General features: G+C 44.2%; 3 protein-coding genes across 4 annotated transcripts; 1 reads left to right on the top strand and 2 right to left on the bottom strand.

Annotated features, from left to right (window-relative positions):
- Positions 1–225: 225 nt before the first annotated feature.
- LOC136552841 (protein transport protein SFT2-like) lies at positions 226–4156 on the bottom strand. Its single transcript, XM_066544414.1, has 4 exons — positions 3780–4156; positions 3423–3690; positions 1496–1600; positions 226–704 (listed from the first exon to the last, which is right to left on the bottom strand). Exons 1-4 carry the CDS (start codon positions 3980–3982, stop codon positions 594–596), a joined length of 687 nt encoding a protein of 228 aa, XP_066400511.1. The 5' UTR covers positions 3983–4156; the 3' UTR covers positions 226–593.
- Positions 4157–7921: 3765 nt separating this feature from the next.
- LOC136552840 (uncharacterized) lies at positions 7922–11771 on the bottom strand. The gene is made up of 6 exons (XM_066544413.1): positions 11567–11771; positions 11411–11476; positions 10451–10525; positions 9235–9364; positions 8938–9057; positions 7922–8722 (listed from the first exon to the last, which is right to left on the bottom strand). The coding sequence occupies exons 1-6, from the start codon at positions 11737–11739 to the stop codon at positions 8573–8575; spliced, it is 714 nt and encodes a 237-aa protein (XP_066400510.1). The 5' UTR covers positions 11740–11771; the 3' UTR covers positions 7922–8572.
- Positions 11772–17054: 5283 nt separating this feature from the next.
- LOC136552839 (probable protein phosphatase 2C 65) lies at positions 17055–20779 on the top strand. Of its 2 annotated transcripts, XM_066544411.1 has the most exons (5): positions 17060–18324; positions 19701–19832; positions 19929–20296; positions 20380–20432; positions 20515–20779. In XM_066544411.1, exons 1-3 carry the CDS (start codon positions 17431–17433, stop codon positions 20286–20288), a joined length of 1386 nt encoding a protein of 461 aa, XP_066400508.1. In that variant the 5' UTR covers positions 17060–17430; the 3' UTR covers positions 20289–20296; positions 20380–20432; positions 20515–20779. The 2 variants fall into 2 exon arrangements, with proteins under 2 accessions (XP_066400509.1, XP_066400508.1); XM_066544412.1 differs by lacking the exons at positions 20380–20432; positions 20515–20779 and having other exon boundaries at positions 17055–18324; positions 19933–20133.
- Positions 20780–21227: the final 448 nt, after the last annotated feature.

Genomic DNA, 21227 nt, shown 5'->3' with positions numbered 1-21227 from the left:
GCGAAGCTGAGCTATGATTTCCAAAAAATATTGTATTTGGGACGATGATCCCCCTAGCTTAATTGTTGGTCTTCTTTCAAATGATGTAACAATTCTCAATCAATAAAGCTCTACGGCTTGGTTTTGTCAAAAAAAAAAAAAAAAAAAAAAAAAAAAAAAAAAAAAAAAAACTTCACCTGGTAGAATTATCGTGCCAATTTATTTATGCTCTGAACAGTTTTATATAGATAATGCATAGAGATAGAAATGGACCGGATTAGGGTAAACAGTAGCACGACGTTCTTTTTAAAGGAGCACTACAATTCTAGAATTGATAATACTAATGTAAACCAACATCATCCCACAGCGCTATCTTTAACTTGGTCATAACATATTTCTTACCACAATATACAGCCACAAGGGACTCTGAGATGGCGTGATGAATCCTTTCACTCTATAATCTATATCCAACACCAGTACAAGTCTAGACAAACAAACAGGATGACTAGAGTGGGAAGATCATGAAATCTCTATCAAGGGGATGATCAGCAACTACATACAAAAATCTTGCGGCATAGCATGGTATGATCAAGTAAATGTGTGACAACGGAAGGTCATCGACGAAATAAACTTGTTGCCGAGGACAACAGACCAGACGAGATGAATTTCAGTCCACTAGATCCTCCAGGGAAGTAGGATATAGTGTAATATGCAAGGGCCAGAACCTGGGTCAAGAAAAGAGTGAAAAATTGAGTGAGTCTGAAAAGCAGAATGCACAAGAGAATGCTGAGGTATTGCAGTTTCGCAGGCCATATGCCAGATGACAGCTCATCATGACACTGTATTGTTCCATAAAGAAGTAGGGAAGGAGAATTATTTTGTTTTCTATTCTTTTCTAGGAGTGGAGGGGAAGGCAAACTCTTCCCTCCCCTTTGAAGAAGGCACTGGTTATGAACTCATTGTGTCATAAACGGAAACTACATGTAATGCACTAAAATTCGACATGTTCAACAACTGAGTGTTGCAGAAATGCGTATGTTGCGATGGATTTGCGGTCACACAAGAATGGACCGAGTTCGGAACGATGATATATGTGATCGCCTAGAGGTAGCACCAATTGAAGAAAAGCTTGTCCAACATCGGTTGAGGTGGTTTGGCGGTTTGGCCATGTCCAAAGGAGACCTCTAGAGGCACCAGTGCATTGTGGAGTCCTAAGCTAAGCTAATAATATGAGGAGAGGTAGAGGAAGACCGAAATTGACATGGGGGGAGGCAATAAAAAGATATTTGAAAGCTTGGAATATACCTAGAGATCTATGTTTGAATAGGAGTACTTGGAAAGCAGCTATTGAAGTGTCTGAACCGTGACTTGGGGATCTTGGTGGGTTTCAACTCTAGCCTACCTCAACTTGCTTGGGACTGAAAGGCTATATGCACTAAAACAAATGACCTTACAGTATAGCAAGATTTGAACAAACATAGACGGAGTAAAAAAAAAATCTTGATCAAAAACATACCTGAAGGACTGAGAAGATCACAGAGAGGAAATAGCTGTGAAGCACCATAGAAACATAAATCGTACCAACCATGCATCCAATAAATCCCACTGAAAACGGTAGCCTCTGAAGAGGATATGAGACAAAATTCTTCATTAGATATCATGTGTTTCCATGTTACAAATATTGCAGCCATTTAAGAAAATTAAAACAGTACGAGAACTACTTATAAATTCTACAGAAACAATAAAAAGGTCTAGCTTCACTATGAAGTCAGCGTTAACAGTTTTAAAGAAAATCCCCTTGTCTTGCCAGCTAGAAGAATATGAAGTTATGAACAAAGTAGGAATTGCCAAAGACAAATAAATTTACCAAGCAGTGGATTAACAATTGAACTAGACTCAAGATGTACTCATTGACATGCATCAAATGACTTGATTTCTCAAATTAGAAAGTTCAACCTAGCACAAGTGGGAAATATGTAGCTGGTACGGACTTGCAGCTTTTATGATGTTTTTGAAGGCATTAAGGGTGTGGAAGGTAGATTAGGTATGTTAAGCAACCATTAAGCAATAGTGGGAAGTCATTTCGCCATAGGCATCAAAGCAATGTTGTCATCAATTTCAGCTAGGGGTGAGGCTGGTCAAAGTAAAGAATACCCCACAGCCGCAACATTTTTATTTTGACCCAATTTCAGCTGATGAAAGTGACTCTCAACAAATGACTCAACAATTTCAGCTGATGAAAGTGACTCCCACCAGATGACTCGTCTCTTTCAACTCTAGATTTTATGTAATGTTGTCAACAAGCAAAACAAGATGAGAGGCTGGCTAAAAAGCCACATCTTTATTTGGAACCAATTTGGGCTAATAGAAGTGACTCCAGCCAAAAAAAATGCATTTCATTCAGGTCTAGATTGGAATTCCCTAGAAACTTGAGGTTTTCAAATCCTGATACTGATGGTATAACACTGCACATTATGATTCAATAGAAATAAGCAAGATGAATGAAGCGCATATTGAAGCCTGTTATAGTAAAAAACACAACTGAACTTAAAATAACAATTCTGGGTTGGGAGGAGGTTGTTCCTATGGATTTTAAGTTGCACCAACCATTCTGTCCACTACACAGATCCAAGAGTATTTTATTTGCACTCCACAGATTTAATTACTATAAAAACACTGTAGCAAACTTTGTTAGAAAGCTCCGAATGTTGAGCCAAATATTTATGCTTTTATAGGATATATCTAAAGAACCCAAACCATTTGTTTAGATTGATGATACTTACCCTCTGAATTGCTTGTTTGATATTTTATTATGTTATCTTTTACCAGACAATCTATATATGAAACAGAAGGGGGATAAGGAACCGTTACTTCAACTTTGCAATATCCATTGATAGACATACAAAAAATTTCCCTAAAACATACAAAAAATGAAGTGTGATACTAAAAAAGAACACAGATAAGCTACAGCCGATTCTAGAGAAATATCAATTGATAGACATCGAAACAAATTCTCAATATCAATTAATAACAGTCCTTTGCAGCTTGGAGATGGCCATAATTTATAAGCTGAGCTCACCAAGGAACTCAAGAGCAAGATTTGCTTCTTGTTACCACACATTACAAAATCATTAGTGCTGGATTCAAAATCACAGACGGCTCTATGTTGGGTTCAAAAGTCTAGTGGTAACAAACCAGCGACCAGCGACAAATCCTGACCAATATAACAGGATCAAACTGATAACTAGCTGATTTATGGCTTCAAAGACTCGGGAATTTTCAGAAAACAGCTTACAAACCCAGTTTGACTATATATCATTAGTTCATAATAGATTATAGCAGCAACAGCATACCACCCTCCCAAAGGATAAAGTGAAGCTTAATGCTTAAATTACAGGAAGTGTAGAAGTAACAGCAGTGCAGAGCCGAGCTAACTGCATTACCTCCTTGGAGGTCATGTGGGCGAGCTGGTTGGCAGGCCCCTTGAGCGCGAAGAGCGAGGCAATGATGAGCGCGCACCCGAGCGTGAAGCAGATGGCGAACTTCTGCGGCATGAGCACCATGACGGGGAGGAAGAGCGCGAAGGCGATGAAGACGAAGAAGATGCCGGTGGCGAGGAAGAGGCCGAAGTACATGAGCGCCTTCCCGGAGGGGAAGCTACTGGTGGCGCTCTGGAAGCTCCCCGGGAGCTCCCGCACGCCCTTGGTGACCCTGCGGCAGTCAGATCGGATCCGATGAGAGGGAGCGGGGGGAGACCGGATCTGAGGTTTTGGGGTCGAGATGGGGAAGGGGGGGCTCACGAGCTGAAGGTGCCGGAGACGGTGTCGTTGGCGGAGCGGACGGCGGCCTCGATGTCGAAGGGGAGCGGCGAGGACGAGGAGGCGTCGGAGCGGGTGGCGGCGTACGAGTTCCAGTCCGCGAGGAGGGACGGCTGCGACTCGGCGGCGGTGCCGGAGGAGGCGGCGGTTCCGCCGGTGAACCAGGCCTGCGCCGTCTTGTGCATCGCGGCAGCTGCGGGCCTGCGGCGACGGCGACGGGGGTGCGGCGGGGCGGGCCGCGGGCGGGAGTGGAAGCGGACAGCGGAGTTAAATGGGAGGAAACCGACGGGGCTTTTTCTTTGCGAGAAAGAATTGGTTTTCTAAGGCCAGTGTCAAAGGCCATTTCACGAGGATTTTATGCACACGTCAGCAAAATTAGAATCTTCGTACGTTTTGAGAAGGAGAGAGGGGAAACGTTTCATCCCCACGAAACGAGACCGCACCGTTTCCAACTCCTTGGAAAGCGCCTGAAACCAGCGTTGAGGGGGGGAAGTTTCATGGTCGTCGTCTCGTCGATCCCGTGCTCCAGACGCGCGCGCCACCGCTCCAGGCTTCGCTGCGCCCGCCTCGACCTCCTCCTGCCGCTCGCGCGGGGGCGGGTCGGCCCGATCCGCGCCGGAGCACGTGGCTGCTAGTCTGACGACGACGACGAGAGGCCGGACGGCTTGCCTGCTTCGCTTGCCGGCCTGCGGCATCTCGCGGAGTCGACGTCGATTGTCAGCACGTTGGTTTGGCGGTGGCTTATCATAAATCATCGTAAAATTCCAGTTGAAACAAATCAGTCAGCAGTATTTTTTCACGAATTAGCAACGATATAAACCAGCTAATCGAACAAGTTGTGTAGCATCGTCGACAAAACACAAAAACTAAATCTTACAACAAGTCTAAGCCCTTGTTTAGTTCGCGAAATTTGGAATTTGGGGTTACTGTAGCGCCTTCGTTTTTATTTGACAAATAGTGTCCAAACATTGATTAATTAGGATTAAAACGTTCGTCTCGTAATTTTCCACCAAACTGTGCAATTAGTTTTTCTTTTCGTCTACATTTAATGCTCCATGCACGGACCGCAAATATTCGATGTGACAGGTACTATAGCAACTTTTTAGACTTTGGGGTCCAACTAAACAAGGCGTAAAGGGTGTTTCATGTTCTGGTCTTGAAATCAGTGACATGAAACATTCGGCCTGTTCGCTTGTTGGTTTCAACCAGCCCAAACCAGCCAGCCAACAGTGTTTTCCTCTCACAATAAATCAGCACCAGCCAGCCCAAACCAGCCCAGAAACCAACCAGCGAACAGGCCGATTGTATCGAGACTGACCTAACAGTTGAGGGAAAGATTTTTGTCTGCGCGTCCGTCCAGGTTTATTGCTCTCTGGCCGGCAGTTGCAGCGGGTGCATGCAGAAGAACATGCTTCGAAGTGAAGGAACTCCCACGTTTGAGAAGAAAAATTGATGATGAAGGTAGCGAGCCTTGAATTATTTTTTATTTTTATTTTTATTTTTAAAATTTAGGATCAATTGAATGAGATTTAACCGTTCTCTCTGTGTCACAATTCCATTCCTTTTGAAAAAAAACCTTGAGCCTCGAGTGTGGAAACAAAACTTGCTTAAAATGTTACTCCACTATCTAGTCATGATGACAACGTCCCAAAACAAAATGCAGCTATGTTTATGCTTGTGCACCTAGACAATATAGAATTGTAAGTATTCAGATTGTTTGGCTACACGAATAAAAAGCAGCAGTTGAGCCACTTATTTTTCTCTCACATAGTACTCAGCGGCTGCAGGTAGCGGCAGCTGTGCAACCGAACATGTTACATCAATTTGATGCCCACAACTAACTACTTCCTCCGCTTCAAAGTGTAAAACATTTTGGTTTTTTCCGGATGCTTTTACTATGTATATCTAAGTGCATATTAGAAAAATTAAAATGTATTATAATTTAGAAAGAGGGGGTACTATCCAAGGTAGTTGAGTGGTTGCAATGCATTAATAAAAGGGATGTGTTTCAAATTTCTCCACAAATTTAAGGGATCAGGGTGCAGTCTCATCCAAACCTCCCGCTTAAAGCTTGCATTAGGCCTGGTTTAGTTCCTAAAAATTTTTACCCCAAACTATCACATCGAATCTTGCGGCACATGTATGGAGTATTAAATATAGACGAAACAAACTAATTGCACAGTTTGGTTGGAAATCGCGAGACGAATGTTTTAAGACTAATTAGTCCATGATTAGCCATAAGTGCTACAGTAACTAACATGCGCTAATGATGGATTAATTAGGCTTAATAAATTCATCTCGCTGTTTCCAGGCAAGCTATGTAATTAGTTTTTTTATTAGGGGGTGTTTGGTTACTACAGGAAAATTTTAGTCCCTGTCCCATCGAATGTTTGGACACATGCATGAAGTATTAAATATAGACGAAAAAAATAACTAATTGCACAGATTGTGGCTAATTTGCGAGACGAATTTTTTAAGCCTAATTAGTCCATGATTTGACAATGTTGTGCTACAGTAAATATATGCTAATGGCGGATTAATTAGGCTTAATAAATTCGTCTCGTAAATTAGTCTCCATCTGTGTAATTAGTTTTATAATTAACTCATATTTAGTTCTCCTAAATAGCATCCGAACGTCCGATGTAACATGGACTAAAATTTAGTCCAGGAAACCAAACACCCCTTAGTATCCGAAAACTCCTTTCGACATCCCCGAAACATCCGATGTGACGTCCAAAAATTTTCATTTCGCGAACTAAACACACACTTGCTCAATCAACCACCCTAAAATTCTGCTACCCACTAGCTCCATAGGCTTTTAATAAAGGGTATGTTAGTCTTGTTTTAAAACCCCTAGTATGTTCTAAATTTGCTAAAAAACTTTATATTTGTAAACGAGCTCCCGTTTGAGACCAAATTATATAAATATAAGAAATGCACACACATAGTTTGAAACAAGAAATGCAAATTCATGCTGGCTTGCATGGGCCACACGCTCCTGAGTACAACATCAATGCTGGCATACAGTAGTGTTAGCCTTAGGAAAAAAATCATACCTCTACGTATGTCGTGAGAGATTGAAACCACAGTTTGCTCAACGCTAGCTATACATGCCTTGTCTCTTCACAATCCCACACCTATGCATGTTGCTCAGTTTCTGCGTAGGAAAAGTTTGGCACAAACTAGTGGAATCTTTCACACATGGGGAGAGAGAGGACGCAGGAACCAACATAATCCCAAACGAGCATACGTCGGTCTGAAGCCACTTCTCACCATAGCATGTTCTCTGGTTGTTGCTTCCACCTTTTGTTAGGGCAGCTCCAACAATCGTCTTTTAAGCTAGCTCTAAATATATTTTTTTATATTTTAATAGAAGAGAGAGAAAAGATAACTCTTAATCAAGAGTTAAGCTCTTACACACATTTCAAGATTAGATGAGAGTGTCATATGAAGCTATCTATGTTAAAGTTATGTACTAAAAGTTATCATCCATAGAGAAATTGGCTGAGCTCTAACTGTTGCGGGTATCGTTAGAGCAAAGTTATCGCTACTTCTGCAACATCTCCTAACACCCTGCAAGGCCACTATTCTCTAACACGGAGGTGACACCTTACGAGGCCACTATTCTCTGACAAGGAGGTCTAAAGCCGAGGTGGACATGGAAGGCAACACGCCACTGGTGCGTTCGAGAAGCCCTGGGGCCTGAGGGATGGCATACGGGCCCACCTCCCAGCTGTGAACCTTCCAAAGATAATTCAGATAAAGAAACTGTTTTTTTTTTAAGGCCCCATTTAGTTACCAAAAATTTTTGCATAGTATCCATCACATCAAATCTTACGGCACATGCATGGAGTACTAAATGTAGACAAAAAAAAAAACTAATTGCACAGTTAGATGAGAAATCGTGAGACGAAACTTTTGAACCTAATTAGTTCATAATTAAACACTAATTACCAAATACAAACGAAAGTGCTACAGTAGCCAAACCCAAAAAAAAATTTGGATCTAAACGCGCCCTAAGACGATAAAGAAACTGTTGGCACATGCTGGCGCAGTGGCGCTCCTGAGAATGAGAAATAGCAAAAAAAAGATACGTGACGTACTGACGTATATCTGGATCCATTCAGGTTGCAAGAATAGCCTGCATAAAGCATGCTATCAGGCGTATTGCATGAATTCAGAAATGCAGAGTACAGATTCCAGGCTCAAGTATCTTGGCAGTTGCCAGAAGAACGTAACGCAAAACAGCGGGGGTATCAAATGCACCCTGCTACTTATTTCTCCCATAGATAACAAACTCATACAGTTTGCTGGGAGAGGACTACTGACTACATGCAACATTGCTACAGCAGTGCCATACAAAGATGCAGAATCAGCCCCCCAAAAAAATGGCAACATATCAGGTGCAAACCAAACAATCTGTGCAAACTTGAAAACTACCGATCAGGACCACTGGAGGCTGATCCAGTGGATGGGGTGAGAGGTGGGATTTTTTTGCGCTTAAGCCCTCCACCCGCCGTCCTTTTTTTTTTTGCGTTTAAGCCTCCTCACCCCATCCATTGGATCAGCATCCAGTGGTCCTAATTGTTAGTTTCCAAGTTTACACAGGTTGGTTGGTTTGCACATGATATGTTGCCCAAAAAAAATAGGCAGAATGGAATATCTTGAGTTTCTGTTTCAAGAACTGCTTGAAGTCGTCGTTTCCTGCCAAATCTGCTCATAAATGCTAAGAATTGCTCAGAATGGTCTTCAGCGTGTCCATGGCCTCATCAGAGCTATCTTATGTGAATGATCATCTTGTTCAAGAAATCTCTGTGCTCGAGAAAATATTCCAACAGCTCATCCTTGGTTGCCCAAGCATAGTCCTTGCATTTTCCAATATGGTATTTCGTGGTGCCGACCACTTGTGACTTGAAAAAGAAACGCTGCAAGAAGCATAACTGGATTAAGAGACTACCACATGACAGTACATTCAACAAACACATCTTCGTGGCAGATGGAATCTAAATACAACAATTCAAAATACACATGCTGAGGAGCAGTGAGCAAACCCAAGCAAGGATTCAGAAATAGTATCACGTTGAAACATTAGTTTCCTTACTGAACACAAGGATTTTTTTTTGTGAAACAAAATAAGCACCTTGAATGATGAAACACTTGAATCTGTTTGTTTAACAGCCATATGAGCCATTGTAGCATTGCCAACAAAGTACGTATTGTCAAGTCCCCCAAGAACAGACTTCAATGCTGACTCAGCACACTGGAATAGAACAGAAATAAAAGCTGGACATAAGGAACTGGGAATAACTGATGCATATTTTTTCTCGAATACGCAGGAGAGCTGCGTATCATTGCATTAAGAAGAACTGATGCATATTTCATTGGTAGATTTCCAGAACTGATGCATATTTTATTGGTAGATTTCCAGAACTGGTACCAGTCGCATAGTTTCTTCATTTTCATATATTTTTTCTGGAAAATGCCAAATAGACTTTCCATCAGGAGCCCCGTAAGTGTTGCCATACAGGAGGAGATACAATTTATTATCAAGAGCTCGTTGTAACGACCTACAAATAAAAATGGTTCAGTACAAGCTTAGAGCTATCTCACTGAGTCACCAGGTCGTGGGTTCGAAGCAGCCTCTCCGCATATTTGCGGGGGGAAGGCTTGCCTCGGTTTTGTCCTTCCCCAGACCCCACTCATGTGGGAGCCTCCGGCACTGGGTCTGCCCCTACAAACTTGACAGTGCAATGCTGAAAAGCTAAAAAGTTCAGAATTACATAATACTAATCCGTGGTCTCATGGAATATATTTGACATTGAACACAATTCTATGATGGAATTCTTGCAGTTGCAGGATAGAAAATGGATCCCTTAATCATGTTGAGTATGAAGTTATGCATGGGAAATGCCTATTACTGTCATCTTTGAAAGGATCCACAGATGATGTCCTGTTTCGGCTTCTTATAGAAGCAGACAATTTGTAACGATCTTAACTAACAAACTTCAACATGTATTGTTGTAGCTACTTCCCCATTGTGGCCTGTACTCACCCAAAACCAAAGTAATTTAAGCCTTGGACACCTAGACGGAACCACATTAATCCTTAAAACTTACTATTGTACAGGTCAAAATGGACAAGCAGCCAAGTACAGCTATAACGGTACATATTTGAAGTATATTATTGATGGTCAATTGGTCATCAAAATCTCATTGCCACAATAAAAAGCAGGACAAGAGAGCATTCAGTGGGACTCCCATTTGACAAATCCCAGAAATTATATTATTAATTGAAATGGAAAAAGAAGGATATACTTTGTATTTTCATGACCAAATTGTAACGGCATAGATTAGTCAGGTAGTGTTATAATGGGTACTATGATTGACAAACAGAAGAGATTTTTTTAATTGTAAATAAATGTTGGGTTGCATAGGCAGAGCAAATACAACTGGCCTTAAAAATCTAGCTGCACAATCATGCAGGGAGTTCAACTAGTATCCTAGTACTTAGAAAGTATAGGGAAGCTCAATGCGTGACATAAACTCTAGCTCATCCTAGTATAAATGCAGGCCAGTAGAGGATACAAAGAATAACGCTAGAACCATTTTGAAACTAGGACTCCTTAATGGGTAGGGGTGAAGTCGAGCACTTACTTCTGGTCATTTGTTCTGTCAGCCTCTGTGATTCTTGGAGCAGGCACATAATCAATGTGATAATCACCCTTATCCCTACGAAAGAAAATGTGGAGACTTTATTAAAAAAATACTAGATGCAAATTGCAGAGTATACAAATTGAGAATGGAAAACATCCTAAGAATCAGAGTCAGACAGTAGTCATCACATAAATGTTTGCTATAAAAAAGATTTTATACCATGTGTATTACTTTCAGGTCAACTAATTTCGTTGGGGCTGTCTTAAGTCCATGCAATCGTGCCTAATTGACGTGGAATGGAACCTGAATCATTCACAGATGTTCATTACAAAATACAAAGCTCCATTCTTGATCAGAAGCAGCCATTTCGTTCTCCTAGATGGGACTTGGGGTATTTTGTTGGTCTGCAAGTCTCCATTCAAAGTAACCAGTTCATAAAGCATAAGGACCTATAATTCAGGGTTGGCACGGTACATCTACTGATGAAATGTTGGCAGCAATTTTGCTATTTTTCTGTGACACCACAGACCATCAGAAGAGGGCAAAGAACATGCATATCTGCTCTCGACTCAAGTTATTGACAGTTGCCAAAAAACTTACAGACAGCTACCCTGTGTCCTATTAGCAATCTGTTTACCCTGTAAACAATAATACTTACAGACAGCTACCCTGTGTCCTACTAGCAACCTGTTTACCCTGTATACAATAATGCTCCTTGCTTTCTTACTCAATGATATTCCACTTGCGTAAAGTATTGGCAGCAAATAACCTTTCTCACCCTCCGATTGAAATTACCCCCCAGGTTATTCTAAACCTCTTATGCCAATGCACCGAGAAATGCATCCATCAGTCATCCCATTGCACACTTGCTCTTCGATTAAGCAAAATCAAAACAACCAGGAGCACTCTTTTCAGAAAAGAAGGCTATCAAACACGAGGGGAAGGAGAGAGAAATTTCACCTGGCGTCGGCCTTGCCGAGAACTTCGTCTGGGTATTGCCGTCTGTGCTGCTGCCTCCACCGAAACCTACCAGGGACACGCACGACCAAATCAGGCAGGGAAGCAAGGACTAGATAGTCAGGGACCAGATGGGCGACAAGAGCGGGCGTGGCGTACGAGAATTCCTGGAAGGCGTAGACGACGGGATGGATCTTGGGGATGACGACGGGGAGGCGCTCGAACATCACCGACGCGACGAGATTCCCGTCGCCCATTTCCTTCGCCGCCGAGGTGGCAGAGGAGCTGAAGCCCCGCGCCCGCCGGAGCGACCGGAGGAGAAGGCTCGCCATCGCTGGCGATCGGGAGTGCGGGGCGGGCCGGGCTCCGGTGGTCGCGCCGCAACGGTAGTTTGCGGGAGTGGAGTGGAGCGGTTGGTTTGGCTCCGTCCACGCGCGAGCGGGCTGTTTGGGCCAGGAAGCAGCGCGCTATGCTCGCCTGGCTGTCCACCAGTGCCGAGGGCCCGTCCATCGAGGTTTGGGCTCTATGTGTTCCGCGGTGCTGTTCTTGCAGTTGCAGCCCGATTTGCTGCTGCTGGGCCGGCGTCCGTGTGTTTTTTCTTTGGTGCCTTTTTTTTTTGGGATGGGGGGGTTGGCAGCAAATGGATGTGCTGATTTGCTAAAAAAAAAAAGCAAATGGATGTGCTGATGCTCTTTCTTTCTTCTTCTTTTTTTAAGATCCTGCGTTGACGTGATGGTTATTCGTTAACCCCTCATCACAAACAGTAAAAGTGCTCAACTGTGAAATAAAGATAGAAATGGTTTGACTGGTAGGTCTAGTTCAGCTCCAGGCTAAGGTAAGTACTGTACGTACGCTCGTGCAGCAGATAGAACAGAAATTGAGTGGAAGACGCTTTTACCATCTTGGCCTTAAATTTTTTCACAAGAGATCGATGCGAAGCAAAAGCAAGGACAACGGCTGGATATGCACGCAGCATGCCCCGCCGGGCTAGGTGGAGTATATGCATTGCATGAATGCACGCAAATACCGTGTGACGCGAAACGGCAACGGAACGGAATGGCGCCGCTCATCATATATAGCATCAGGCACACGGCTCCGTTCCCGTTTCCAAAAGTGATCAACGAAGGCGCCTGTGGCCGGCTTGCATGCACGAGCGCACGGCGGATCCAGAAAATATTTTAGGGGACTGAACAACACTGCTGCTCGATCTCAAATCTCAGCCCCATACACTATAGAACTTTATCTAAAAATTCATTGGAGCTCCACAGGAGGTTTCACTGTTTCGGCATGGATAGGGGGGCTCGAGCCCCCCACCCCACCGTTGGATCCGCCCCTGCGCACCCACAGGTCACATGCACGACGGCACGAGCTACAAGCACCCGTGGACCGTGTCACCGTGCGTGTGTGCTACCGAATGCAGACGGCGCGCGACGGCGGCGGCGGCGGATCGGATACTCTCGCATGCATGCATGATGCTTGATGCATGCAGGCATGCAGCCATGGAGAGAAGGAAAAAAGAAGCGATCGAGAGGGACGTGAGTGTGCACGAGTATAACGAGCGACACTAACGCGTTTGTCCAAAAGGGTATATGCAGTTATGCACATATATAATATTTTGTTTCCTAAAAAAAAAACATATATAATATTTCGGCCATGATCGACTGTATACATGCAGCCATTTTATTTATTTATTGTTATTATTATTTATTTATTCATCAGATATTTGGCGATCCTATCCAAACAGAAATAGAGGTAACGATGACTCCGCCAATCTTGAGGATTTGTCGGCTTGGTCTTCGCAGATGCTCATAAGGGCAGGTTTTTGCGTGGGTGTGTTCATAAAAAAAACTAAGCTAGGGGGAGAGACGTCCCCTGATTTTTGTCTTAAGAAGATTGTGGCGCGACTCGAATCCGGGCTGGCTCAGCGAACCACTTCTTTGGCGTGTTGTGCTGACCAGTTGCACCATGAGAGTTGGCATACGTGTGTTCATAGGGGTGAGTGAGTGCGCATGCGTTATGAGTGTCTGCCCCTCATTCCCTTTCTCATTGTGTCCCAACCTTTCCGCCTTCCATTTGGTAAGGTTGTCATACTATTTATTTTAATCCGGCTGAATCAGATAAATTCAGGGTTTGAATATTTAATTCTGATGACTGATGTTTCATAACTTTGAACTAGCAAAACGGAGAATCGAAATAAATTCTCATGACATGGCGATTATATAACCGAATATGCTATGGTATTATAAACGGAAACGGTAGGAATGGGCTTTGGCAACAAAATTACTTGTGAGATGGCTTTTTACAGTCTTTTTCTAGAGCGTGCATGTATTATTATTATATATGGCTGCACCCAATCCACGTCGCACTCGCACAAATTTGGTGCACACGTGAGTACGCGCGCGCATCGGGGCATACACGCCTGGATCGATCCGCTTCGAATGTTCGATTACTATATACTCGTAGATCGATCTGGGAATTTCGAAGGACTGATGATCATATCGCAAAATCAAAGGTGCTTAGACACGTACGCCGGATGCCAGGCTATATACGTACGGTAATGCTCGTTGCTCAACTCGATCAAATTGGAAAAATACACGTATGACAAAACTCTTATTTGTCATACTAGCTAGCTCGTTTCTAAAGCAGGTTAAAAGTTAGAGAAATTTAACTAGCTTATGACGAAAATTAAACGACCAATGATTAGTTGTTGTAAAATTTGACTTTTGTTAGGTTGAAACACATCCTACACTCAGCCTGTTCGTTTGTTGGTTTCAACCAGAATTTATTAACCGACCAACAGTATTTTTCTCTCACAACAAACCAGCACTGACCCGACAGTACAATCCAAACATTTTTGTCAACTCTCGAGACTAGCTCGTCATCGTGAGACTGAGAACTAATAATCCACGGGAGAGAGTGGACGGAGGGTATAGGCAACTAATTCCACATCTTCGAAAGGACACGGAGGTAGTCAAGTTGACTTTAAAAAAGGCTACGGACTTCGCAAATACTAAAGTTACTAAAATGGTGTTAGGATTCGGTGATTAAAATTTAGGAGGTGTATCGGGAGGACGTTGTATGGGGTGTTTGATACTAATAAAAAACAAATTACATAATCCGTCAGTACTCCACGAGATGAATTTTTAAGCCTAATTAATTCGTCATTAACATATGTTTACTGTAGCACTACATTGTCAAATCATAGGCTAATTAGACTTAAAAGATTCGTCTCATAAAATAGTCACAAACGATGTAATTAGTTTCATAATTAGTCTATATTTAATACTCTATGTATTTGTCCAAATATTCGATGGGACAACGACTAAAATTTAGAAGGGGCAACCAAACACCACTAAAACGAAAGGCGTGCAGACATGAAACACCCCCAAAATTCAAATACCTAGCGTCGCTTTCTCCTTGTTTTGTTCCGATGAACTGGACGGTAGCCAGTGGAGCCTTTCAGTCTCAGCCGGCTCTCCATTCTCCGTCCAGAACCCGGACAAAGGACCGTGTCCTTTTCAGTTCATCTATCGTGGGCTCAGTGGAGATTCGAGGTTCCAGAACGAACTGTGCGTTTTGCAGGTCTCTCTGTGTGTGTGTTGTAATTGTAACAGTTGTCTGGTGGAATGGTTTGGCAAGGGAGAGAGGACGGAAAGCCTCCGTCCGGTCCTAGAGGACAAGATTGGCAAGGACGGTGTGGAAAATGAGCGGACAAACGTTGGAGCGCTACGTTTCTGCAAAACACCAAACCATGTTGTTGTCGATTATTAAACCCAACATTCACCTCTCTCAGTAAATGCAGAGCAGCTGAAATATCCTGTTAAGCATAAACCAAAGAAAGCAAATGGTTGGATGTTCTTTGACATGCATGGAACAAATTTGAGGACAACTCATTGCTTGGTGGTGGTTGTTTAGCGACCTGTTTGGATCACATCTGGGTTATAATAATCTCTCGGATATCAAAAAGAGAAGCTTACTTACGAGTTGGATTATGAAAATGTAACCAAAATTTATTGTCGTCCTATAACCCATCTTAGTGAACATACTAATACAATATTGTTGCAGATGCTGAAAAGACCAAATCTTATAAGTTATATAATCCGACACATATAGTATAGAGATCCAAATAATCTAGATCATTATAAATCATATTGTACATTAATATAACACATTCGTAATCATCCAACCGTGATCCAAGCAATTCCTAATAAAAGGGCCTATTCGGTTCCATGGAATGGTGCCCTGGAATGACTCCTGGCTGGATTGCTTCTCTAATTTATATAATCTTTGATAAGCTAGATTGGCTCTTGGTTGGAATCCTGCTAACCGAACAGGCCCTAAGGGTGTGTTCGGTTCATCCCTGGAACGATTTCCAACCGGAATGATTATCTAATTTGTATAACAATTGATCAGCCGGATTAATTCCTGACCTCATTCGCCCTAAATCCGTAGCATGGTCCGGTGAATTGGCACATTATGGATATGATAGCAGATATGTATGCTTGTGATTGAAAGAACTTTTAGAAACAATAATTGTCTTCTTGTGATCACCCGGTTTTACTTGAATGGTTCTTCAACTTGCCCTCTCGACCTCTCCTTTATCATGTGCCCATTTCTTGCTTTGCCACGACTCTAGCCGAGCCCCTTGATTTATCAGTCCCATCACATCGTGTATATTTGGCGAAGCAGAGAGGGACAAAGTAAGTGAAGCAAAACCCAAATTTGTGGTCACGATATGCATCATCTTTTTAAATGATGACTACGGCCGTTACTTTTACAGCCGTTACTTCTCTCAAATAATTGTTAAAACAAAAGTGGACATCCGTGGTTGTCTTCTTCACGAAAACAAAAGCAAAAAAAAAAAAGATCACCTTAACGTGTTCTATTGCCATACTTAACCCATGGCCATCTCATCATCACTCCGGACACAAAATCGGTGAGAACTGTTTTCATGGAATAAGTAACTACCATGAATTTATGACACTTATTCAAAAGTAAATATCCAATATTATATACAATTATTGTATAAGTTTAGGAGAAAGATTAGAAAATAACTACATCTCAGATGTTGTATGCTTATGCATAGAGACATGTAGCAAATATGTAATACTCTCTTTGTTCCTTTTCCATTGTTGTTCTCACTTTCCTATAAAAGTTAAATATACTCAATTTTAACTAAATACATAAAAATATTAATATTTATAATATATAATTAATACTATTTGATAGATTATTAAATCTATTTTATATTAAATTTATTTAGAGATATAAATATTATTAATAATTTAGTCAAAAAGAAGTTTAACCACGTACGAATACTGTAGGAGACTTAGGCCCCATTTGGCAGGGCTTCTTCACCGGCTTCAGGAGCCGTTTTCTACCAAACGGGGTAAAGTAAAATAACTTCACTTGTGAAGCCCCTAAAAACACGCTCTCACAGTGATTTGGGATGGGATGGAAAAAAAAAATGGCTTTTCCCGACTCCTCCTCCAAGCTCCTAAAAACATGTTCTTACAGGAAAACCATTTTGTCAAATGGTTTACCAAAACCGCTTCAGCTCCACCGATGAAACTGTTCGTGGAGCTGAAACAAAAAAAAAATAACTTCACTGGTGAAGTGAAGCCCTGCCAAACGGCAGCTTAAAAACGAACGGATCGAGTAGTTTCCTAGTGCCGCCCGCAAATACAGTCCACCCGAATTATTTTTTGAAACGGGTCCCACTGAATTATTTCCGCTGCCACTGGACAGTGGGGCACACCTCCCCCCAGCGAACTACCCGTGCACCACGGCGCGGCGTCTCCCCTCTTCAGTGCGTGGCGTTGGCGTGTACCTGCCTTGCCCCTCGCACTTGTTGGGGTTTGAATCATTCCACTTTCCAGTCTCCGGCTCTCCCCTTCTTCTCTCCTTCATTCACTTCTCCTTCCCTTCCGATTTCTTAACTCCCCGAGGCCCCCAAAATCACGCACCCAGAGAGTGGAGAGCGCCCCAAACCCAAACCCTAGCGCGCACACGACGCGACGCCGATGGGGTGCGCGCAGGGCAAGTGCTGCCTGCCGCGGCACCCGAGGAGGGGCTCCTCCGCCGCCGTCGGCGGCGGCGACCACGGCGGCGCCACGCTCGGCCGCGCCGCGGTGCCCGGGGCCGGTCTGGTGCTGGAGTACGCCGCGCTGGCCGTGGCGGGGCTCTACCCGGAGTCCCCGGCCCGGGAATCCCAGGACGCACACCTCGTCACCACGCGCTTCGCGGGAGACCCGAACCTCCACCTCTTCGCCGTCTTCGACGGCCACGGCGCCGCCGGTGCCGCCTGCGCCGGGTTCGCGCGGGACGCGCTCCCGCGCCTCCTCCTCGCGTCGCCCTCCCTCGCCGGCGCCGGCGCCACCGACTTCGCCGCCGCGTTCCGCGAGGCCATGCTGGGCGCCAACGCCGAGATGCACGCCGCCCCCGGGGTCGACGACTCCATGAGCGGCACCACCGCCGTGGCCGCCCTCGTCGCCGGCGGCGCGCTCCACGTTGCCAACGTCGGCGACTCCCGCGCCGTCGCCGGGGTCTGGCGCGCCGGCCGCGTCGTCGCCGAGGACCTCTCCTGGGACCAGACCCCGTTCCGCGCCGACGAGCGTGCGCGCGTCAAGGCCTGCGGCGCCCGGGTCATGTCCGTCGAGCAGGTGGAGGGCATGCGCGACCCGGAGGCCGAGGGCTGGGCGCCTGACGAGGGGGATCCGCCCCGCGTCTGGGCGCGCGACGGCCTCTACCCCGGCACCGCCTTCACCCGCAGCCTTGGGGACCTCGCCGCCAAGGCAGTCGGGGTCGTCGCCGAGCCGGAGGTCAAGAGCGTGGAGATCACTCCATCGCACCTTTTCTTCGTTGTCGCCAGCGATGGCGTCTTCGAGTTCCTCTCCAGCCAGGAAGTTGTTGACAGGGTACCGGCTTTCATTCTATGCTCTGTTTTCCTTTTCCTGTTTGTTTGCTCTTTTTATTTGACCCACTTCGATCAATTAATTCCAGTCTGCATATCGTTTTCTACGAAATAGACAGGCACAGGTAGTTGACTAGCTGTGAACCTTACAATGTGGTTAGTCTAGTGTGTGGGAGAGTTAGCTGCTACATTCTACCTTGGTTACTTCCAAGGACTATAGTAATCACACGTTTGTGCATTTCATCCAACCAACTACAGCCTTGGTATAGAGCTTTAAGCTATTGATGTGAAAGGAATCACTGCATAATCGAGAGGTACTCCTATGAAACTTAGCTGATTGCCCAGAATGAAAGCAGTAGAACCTCTATGTATGGATAATCATAAGTTGACTTTCTGCGTAGTGCGAAATGATTTCAGATGAGCTTTGTGTGTGCTATTAGGAATAGGATAAAGATGGTGTTCAGTGGTCGCTAATGACTTGACAGTTTACCTACACGTACAGTATATAGTGCCCAACTTTAGCTTGCTGCAAAGTGCAAATAGAAACAGTACAAAAGGACCTCCCATTTTGACTTTAACACTTCTTTTTCTTCCTTGCATTACATACTATAAAGTACTCCATCAGTCAAGTTGCTTTTCTCAGAAAGTTGAAACTGCAGGATGGTGTAATGATTATGGAATAGTGAGGGTTCCAAGGTCGATCGTTGTTGTCATTATGAAAGCTCGCTTGCTCTCCCTCCTCTCTCTCTCTCTCTCTCTCTGAATGAAGTTCTGCTTAAGTGGAGGTAACTTTATCTAGTAGAACAATAGACTAGCATTTGAGCTGTGATGGAAAAATTGACTAATCCGAAGTGTGAAGAAAAGTGGAAGGACAAGCTAGGTAAATGGCTGCAAGGACAAAGTAAACTTTCCTAAAGTACTGCTGATAAAAAGGAATGCTGGCCATCTTGTTGGTCTCAAAACTGACATGATTTCAGATTGGACTGTTGATTGCTGAATTACTAGAGTTGTACCTGCATTTTGTCAATTTTATTTTGATTAGGCCAAACATGATCTGTAGTTAACAATGGATCATGGATGGTCCACTCTTCATAACCTCCACTTTTCCACCCAACATTTCACAGTTTTGAAACGATGTATACTTCTATAATGAAACCAGGCTGCTAACAGCTGTTTTCCGTTCTCATGCCTTTTGATGTATATTATTCTGTCCTTTGGTATGAGTCTATTATTTATACCATTCTTGGAGCAATAATTTTTTTTTCCTTATTTTACCACTACTGCTGGAACTTTTCAGTAATGAACCAATGATAATATGTGGCTTTTCTTGCTTGGCTTTGTCTGTGTCACTAATTCTGAGCTCTTTCTCGTTTCCTACAGGTTGCTACGTATCAAGATCCTCGAGATGCCTGTTCGGCAATTGCTGCAGAGTCATACAAACTATGGCTGGAGCACGAAAACAGGACAGATGATATAACAATAATCATTGTGCATATCCGAGACATGGAAAATGTAGGTGCACCAAAATTTTAAATTCTGCAAGCATAAAGAGAGTAACTTATTCAGTGGCTTGCAGAAAATTTATTGTTCTTTCCAAAATTTACTCAGTCAGGTCCTGCAGGGAGTGACAAAGCGGACTACGATAGCGTCCGGGCATCAATAGCTGTGCACACAATACAATCAGAGATACCTGTATTTGTACAATCAGAAGCAATTCACATGAACAGATCTGCTGCTACCGGAATGCAATCACTGTCTTCTGGCTCTCCAACAGAACGAAGCCTCTCATGTGTTGCTCCTTCTCCTACGCACCCTTTGCTGGTACATGGCAGAATATCAGATGCTTCCAAGCCTGTGCAAAGTGAGCAGCGAGCTGCATCACAACCGGTACAAACTTGGCATCAAATGGATGGGGGTACTGAGCTGGAGTGGTCTATACAGCAAAGCATCCCTCCAGCCTCCTGCTGAAAGTGGAGGTAAATCTGCTAATCTTCTAAATCCTTTGCTGATGAAGAGAAATTGCAAACAAACTCACACAAGTTTGTGCATTCTACTGCAGTATGTAAGCTGAATGACAAAGAGAGGCCTCGCAATAACCCACCGCCATCCTCCGTAAGATCTTTGCCTAGAGACCCTAATCTTTTCTGTCAGATTTTTGGAGGAACCATTATTGAGAGGCTGTTGTCTTTTGCAGGGATCTAACTGTGCCATGGATGTGATGTTTGCCAGCAGCAAATCTCGTGTTGTTGCTCGTGTTTTGGTAGAGCACCTGCTGCTGCCGACGATGCAAGGTTTCTGATCCTGTGTGGGATCATCTAATCATGGGCTGATTGGTTGGCGATGGGCGCCACCACAAGTGCTGTCCGTGGAATGGAGTTATTCTCCGTTTCATTTGTACTTTGTTAACTTTCACAAGATATAAATTAATTTAAGTTGATGCCTGTCGTGGTATGACTTGAGACGCAATCGTGCAATGCCATCCTGCCACATAATTAGGATCTAGAATTGAAATGCCAGTGCCGTGCAGAACAGATCAGCTGGGTGCCTTTTTAGATACAAAAACGAATAGCCGTAAACGCAAAATCGGTCACGCACAGTACTTTTGCCTATCAAAGTCACGCTCTTAACAGAAGACCCATTCAAGCAACCCATTTTGCGTCCGACGCCGGCAAGAACACAAAAAAGCGTCGTCGAGGAGAGACGACGCAAAAATCTTGCGCCGTGGTGGTGGGCGCCGCCCTCGCCAGGGGAGGGGGCGCTCGCCCAGGGCCGTCGCCAGGGGGCGCGCTCGCCCTAGCGCCGCCGGCCGAGGAAGGGGCTCCCGCTCCTGTGCCGGGGGCGGGCACCGCGGACGCCCGGTCGCGGCTGCGGACACCGCCGAGGCCTGGCCGCACCGGAGCGCCGGCG

This window comes from Miscanthus floridulus, chromosome 4 (genome assembly GCF_019320115.1).
Source record: "Miscanthus floridulus cultivar M001 chromosome 4, ASM1932011v1, whole genome shotgun sequence".
NCBI lineage: Eukaryota > Viridiplantae > Streptophyta > Magnoliopsida > Poales > Poaceae > Miscanthus > Miscanthus floridulus.
The sequence above is the reverse complement of the archived record's forward strand: the minus strand, read 5'-3'. Positions and strand labels throughout refer to the sequence as shown.

Coding starts and splice junctions, on each gene's coding strand:
- LOC136552841 (XM_066544414.1), bottom strand. CDS start 3,982: ATGCACAAGACGGCGCAGGCCTGGTTCACCGGCGGAACCGCCGCCTCC. Junction 1,601..3,422: donor CCCACATGACCTCCAAGGAG/GTAATGCAGTTA, acceptor TATCCTCTTCAG/AGGCTACCGTTTTCAGTGGG. Junction 705..1,495: donor TGATCTTCTCAGTCCTTCAG/GTATGTTTTTGA, acceptor TTCTTGACCCAG/GTTCTGGCCCTTGCATATTA.
- LOC136552840 (XM_066544413.1), bottom strand. CDS start 11,739: ATGGCGAGCCTTCTCCTCCGGTCGCTCCGGCGGGCGCGGGGCTTCAGC. Junction 11,477..11,566: donor TACGCCTTCCAGGAATTCTC/GTACGCCACGCC, acceptor TGTCCCTGGTAG/GTTTCGGTGGAGGCAGCAGC. Junction 9,058..9,234: donor ATGAAGAAACTATGCGACTG/GTACCAGTTCTG, acceptor GTTCTATTCCAG/TGTGCTGAGTCAGCATTGAA.
- LOC136552839 (XM_066544411.1), top strand. CDS start 17,431: ATGGGGTGCGCGCAGGGCAAGTGCTGCCTGCCGCGGCACCCGAGGAGG. Junction 18,325..19,700: donor GCCAGGAAGTTGTTGACAGG/GTACCGGCTTTC, acceptor CGTTTCCTACAG/GTTGCTACGTATCAAGATCC. Junction 19,833..19,928: donor ATATCCGAGACATGGAAAAT/GTAGGTGCACCA, acceptor AAATTTACTCAG/TCAGGTCCTGCAGGGAGTGA.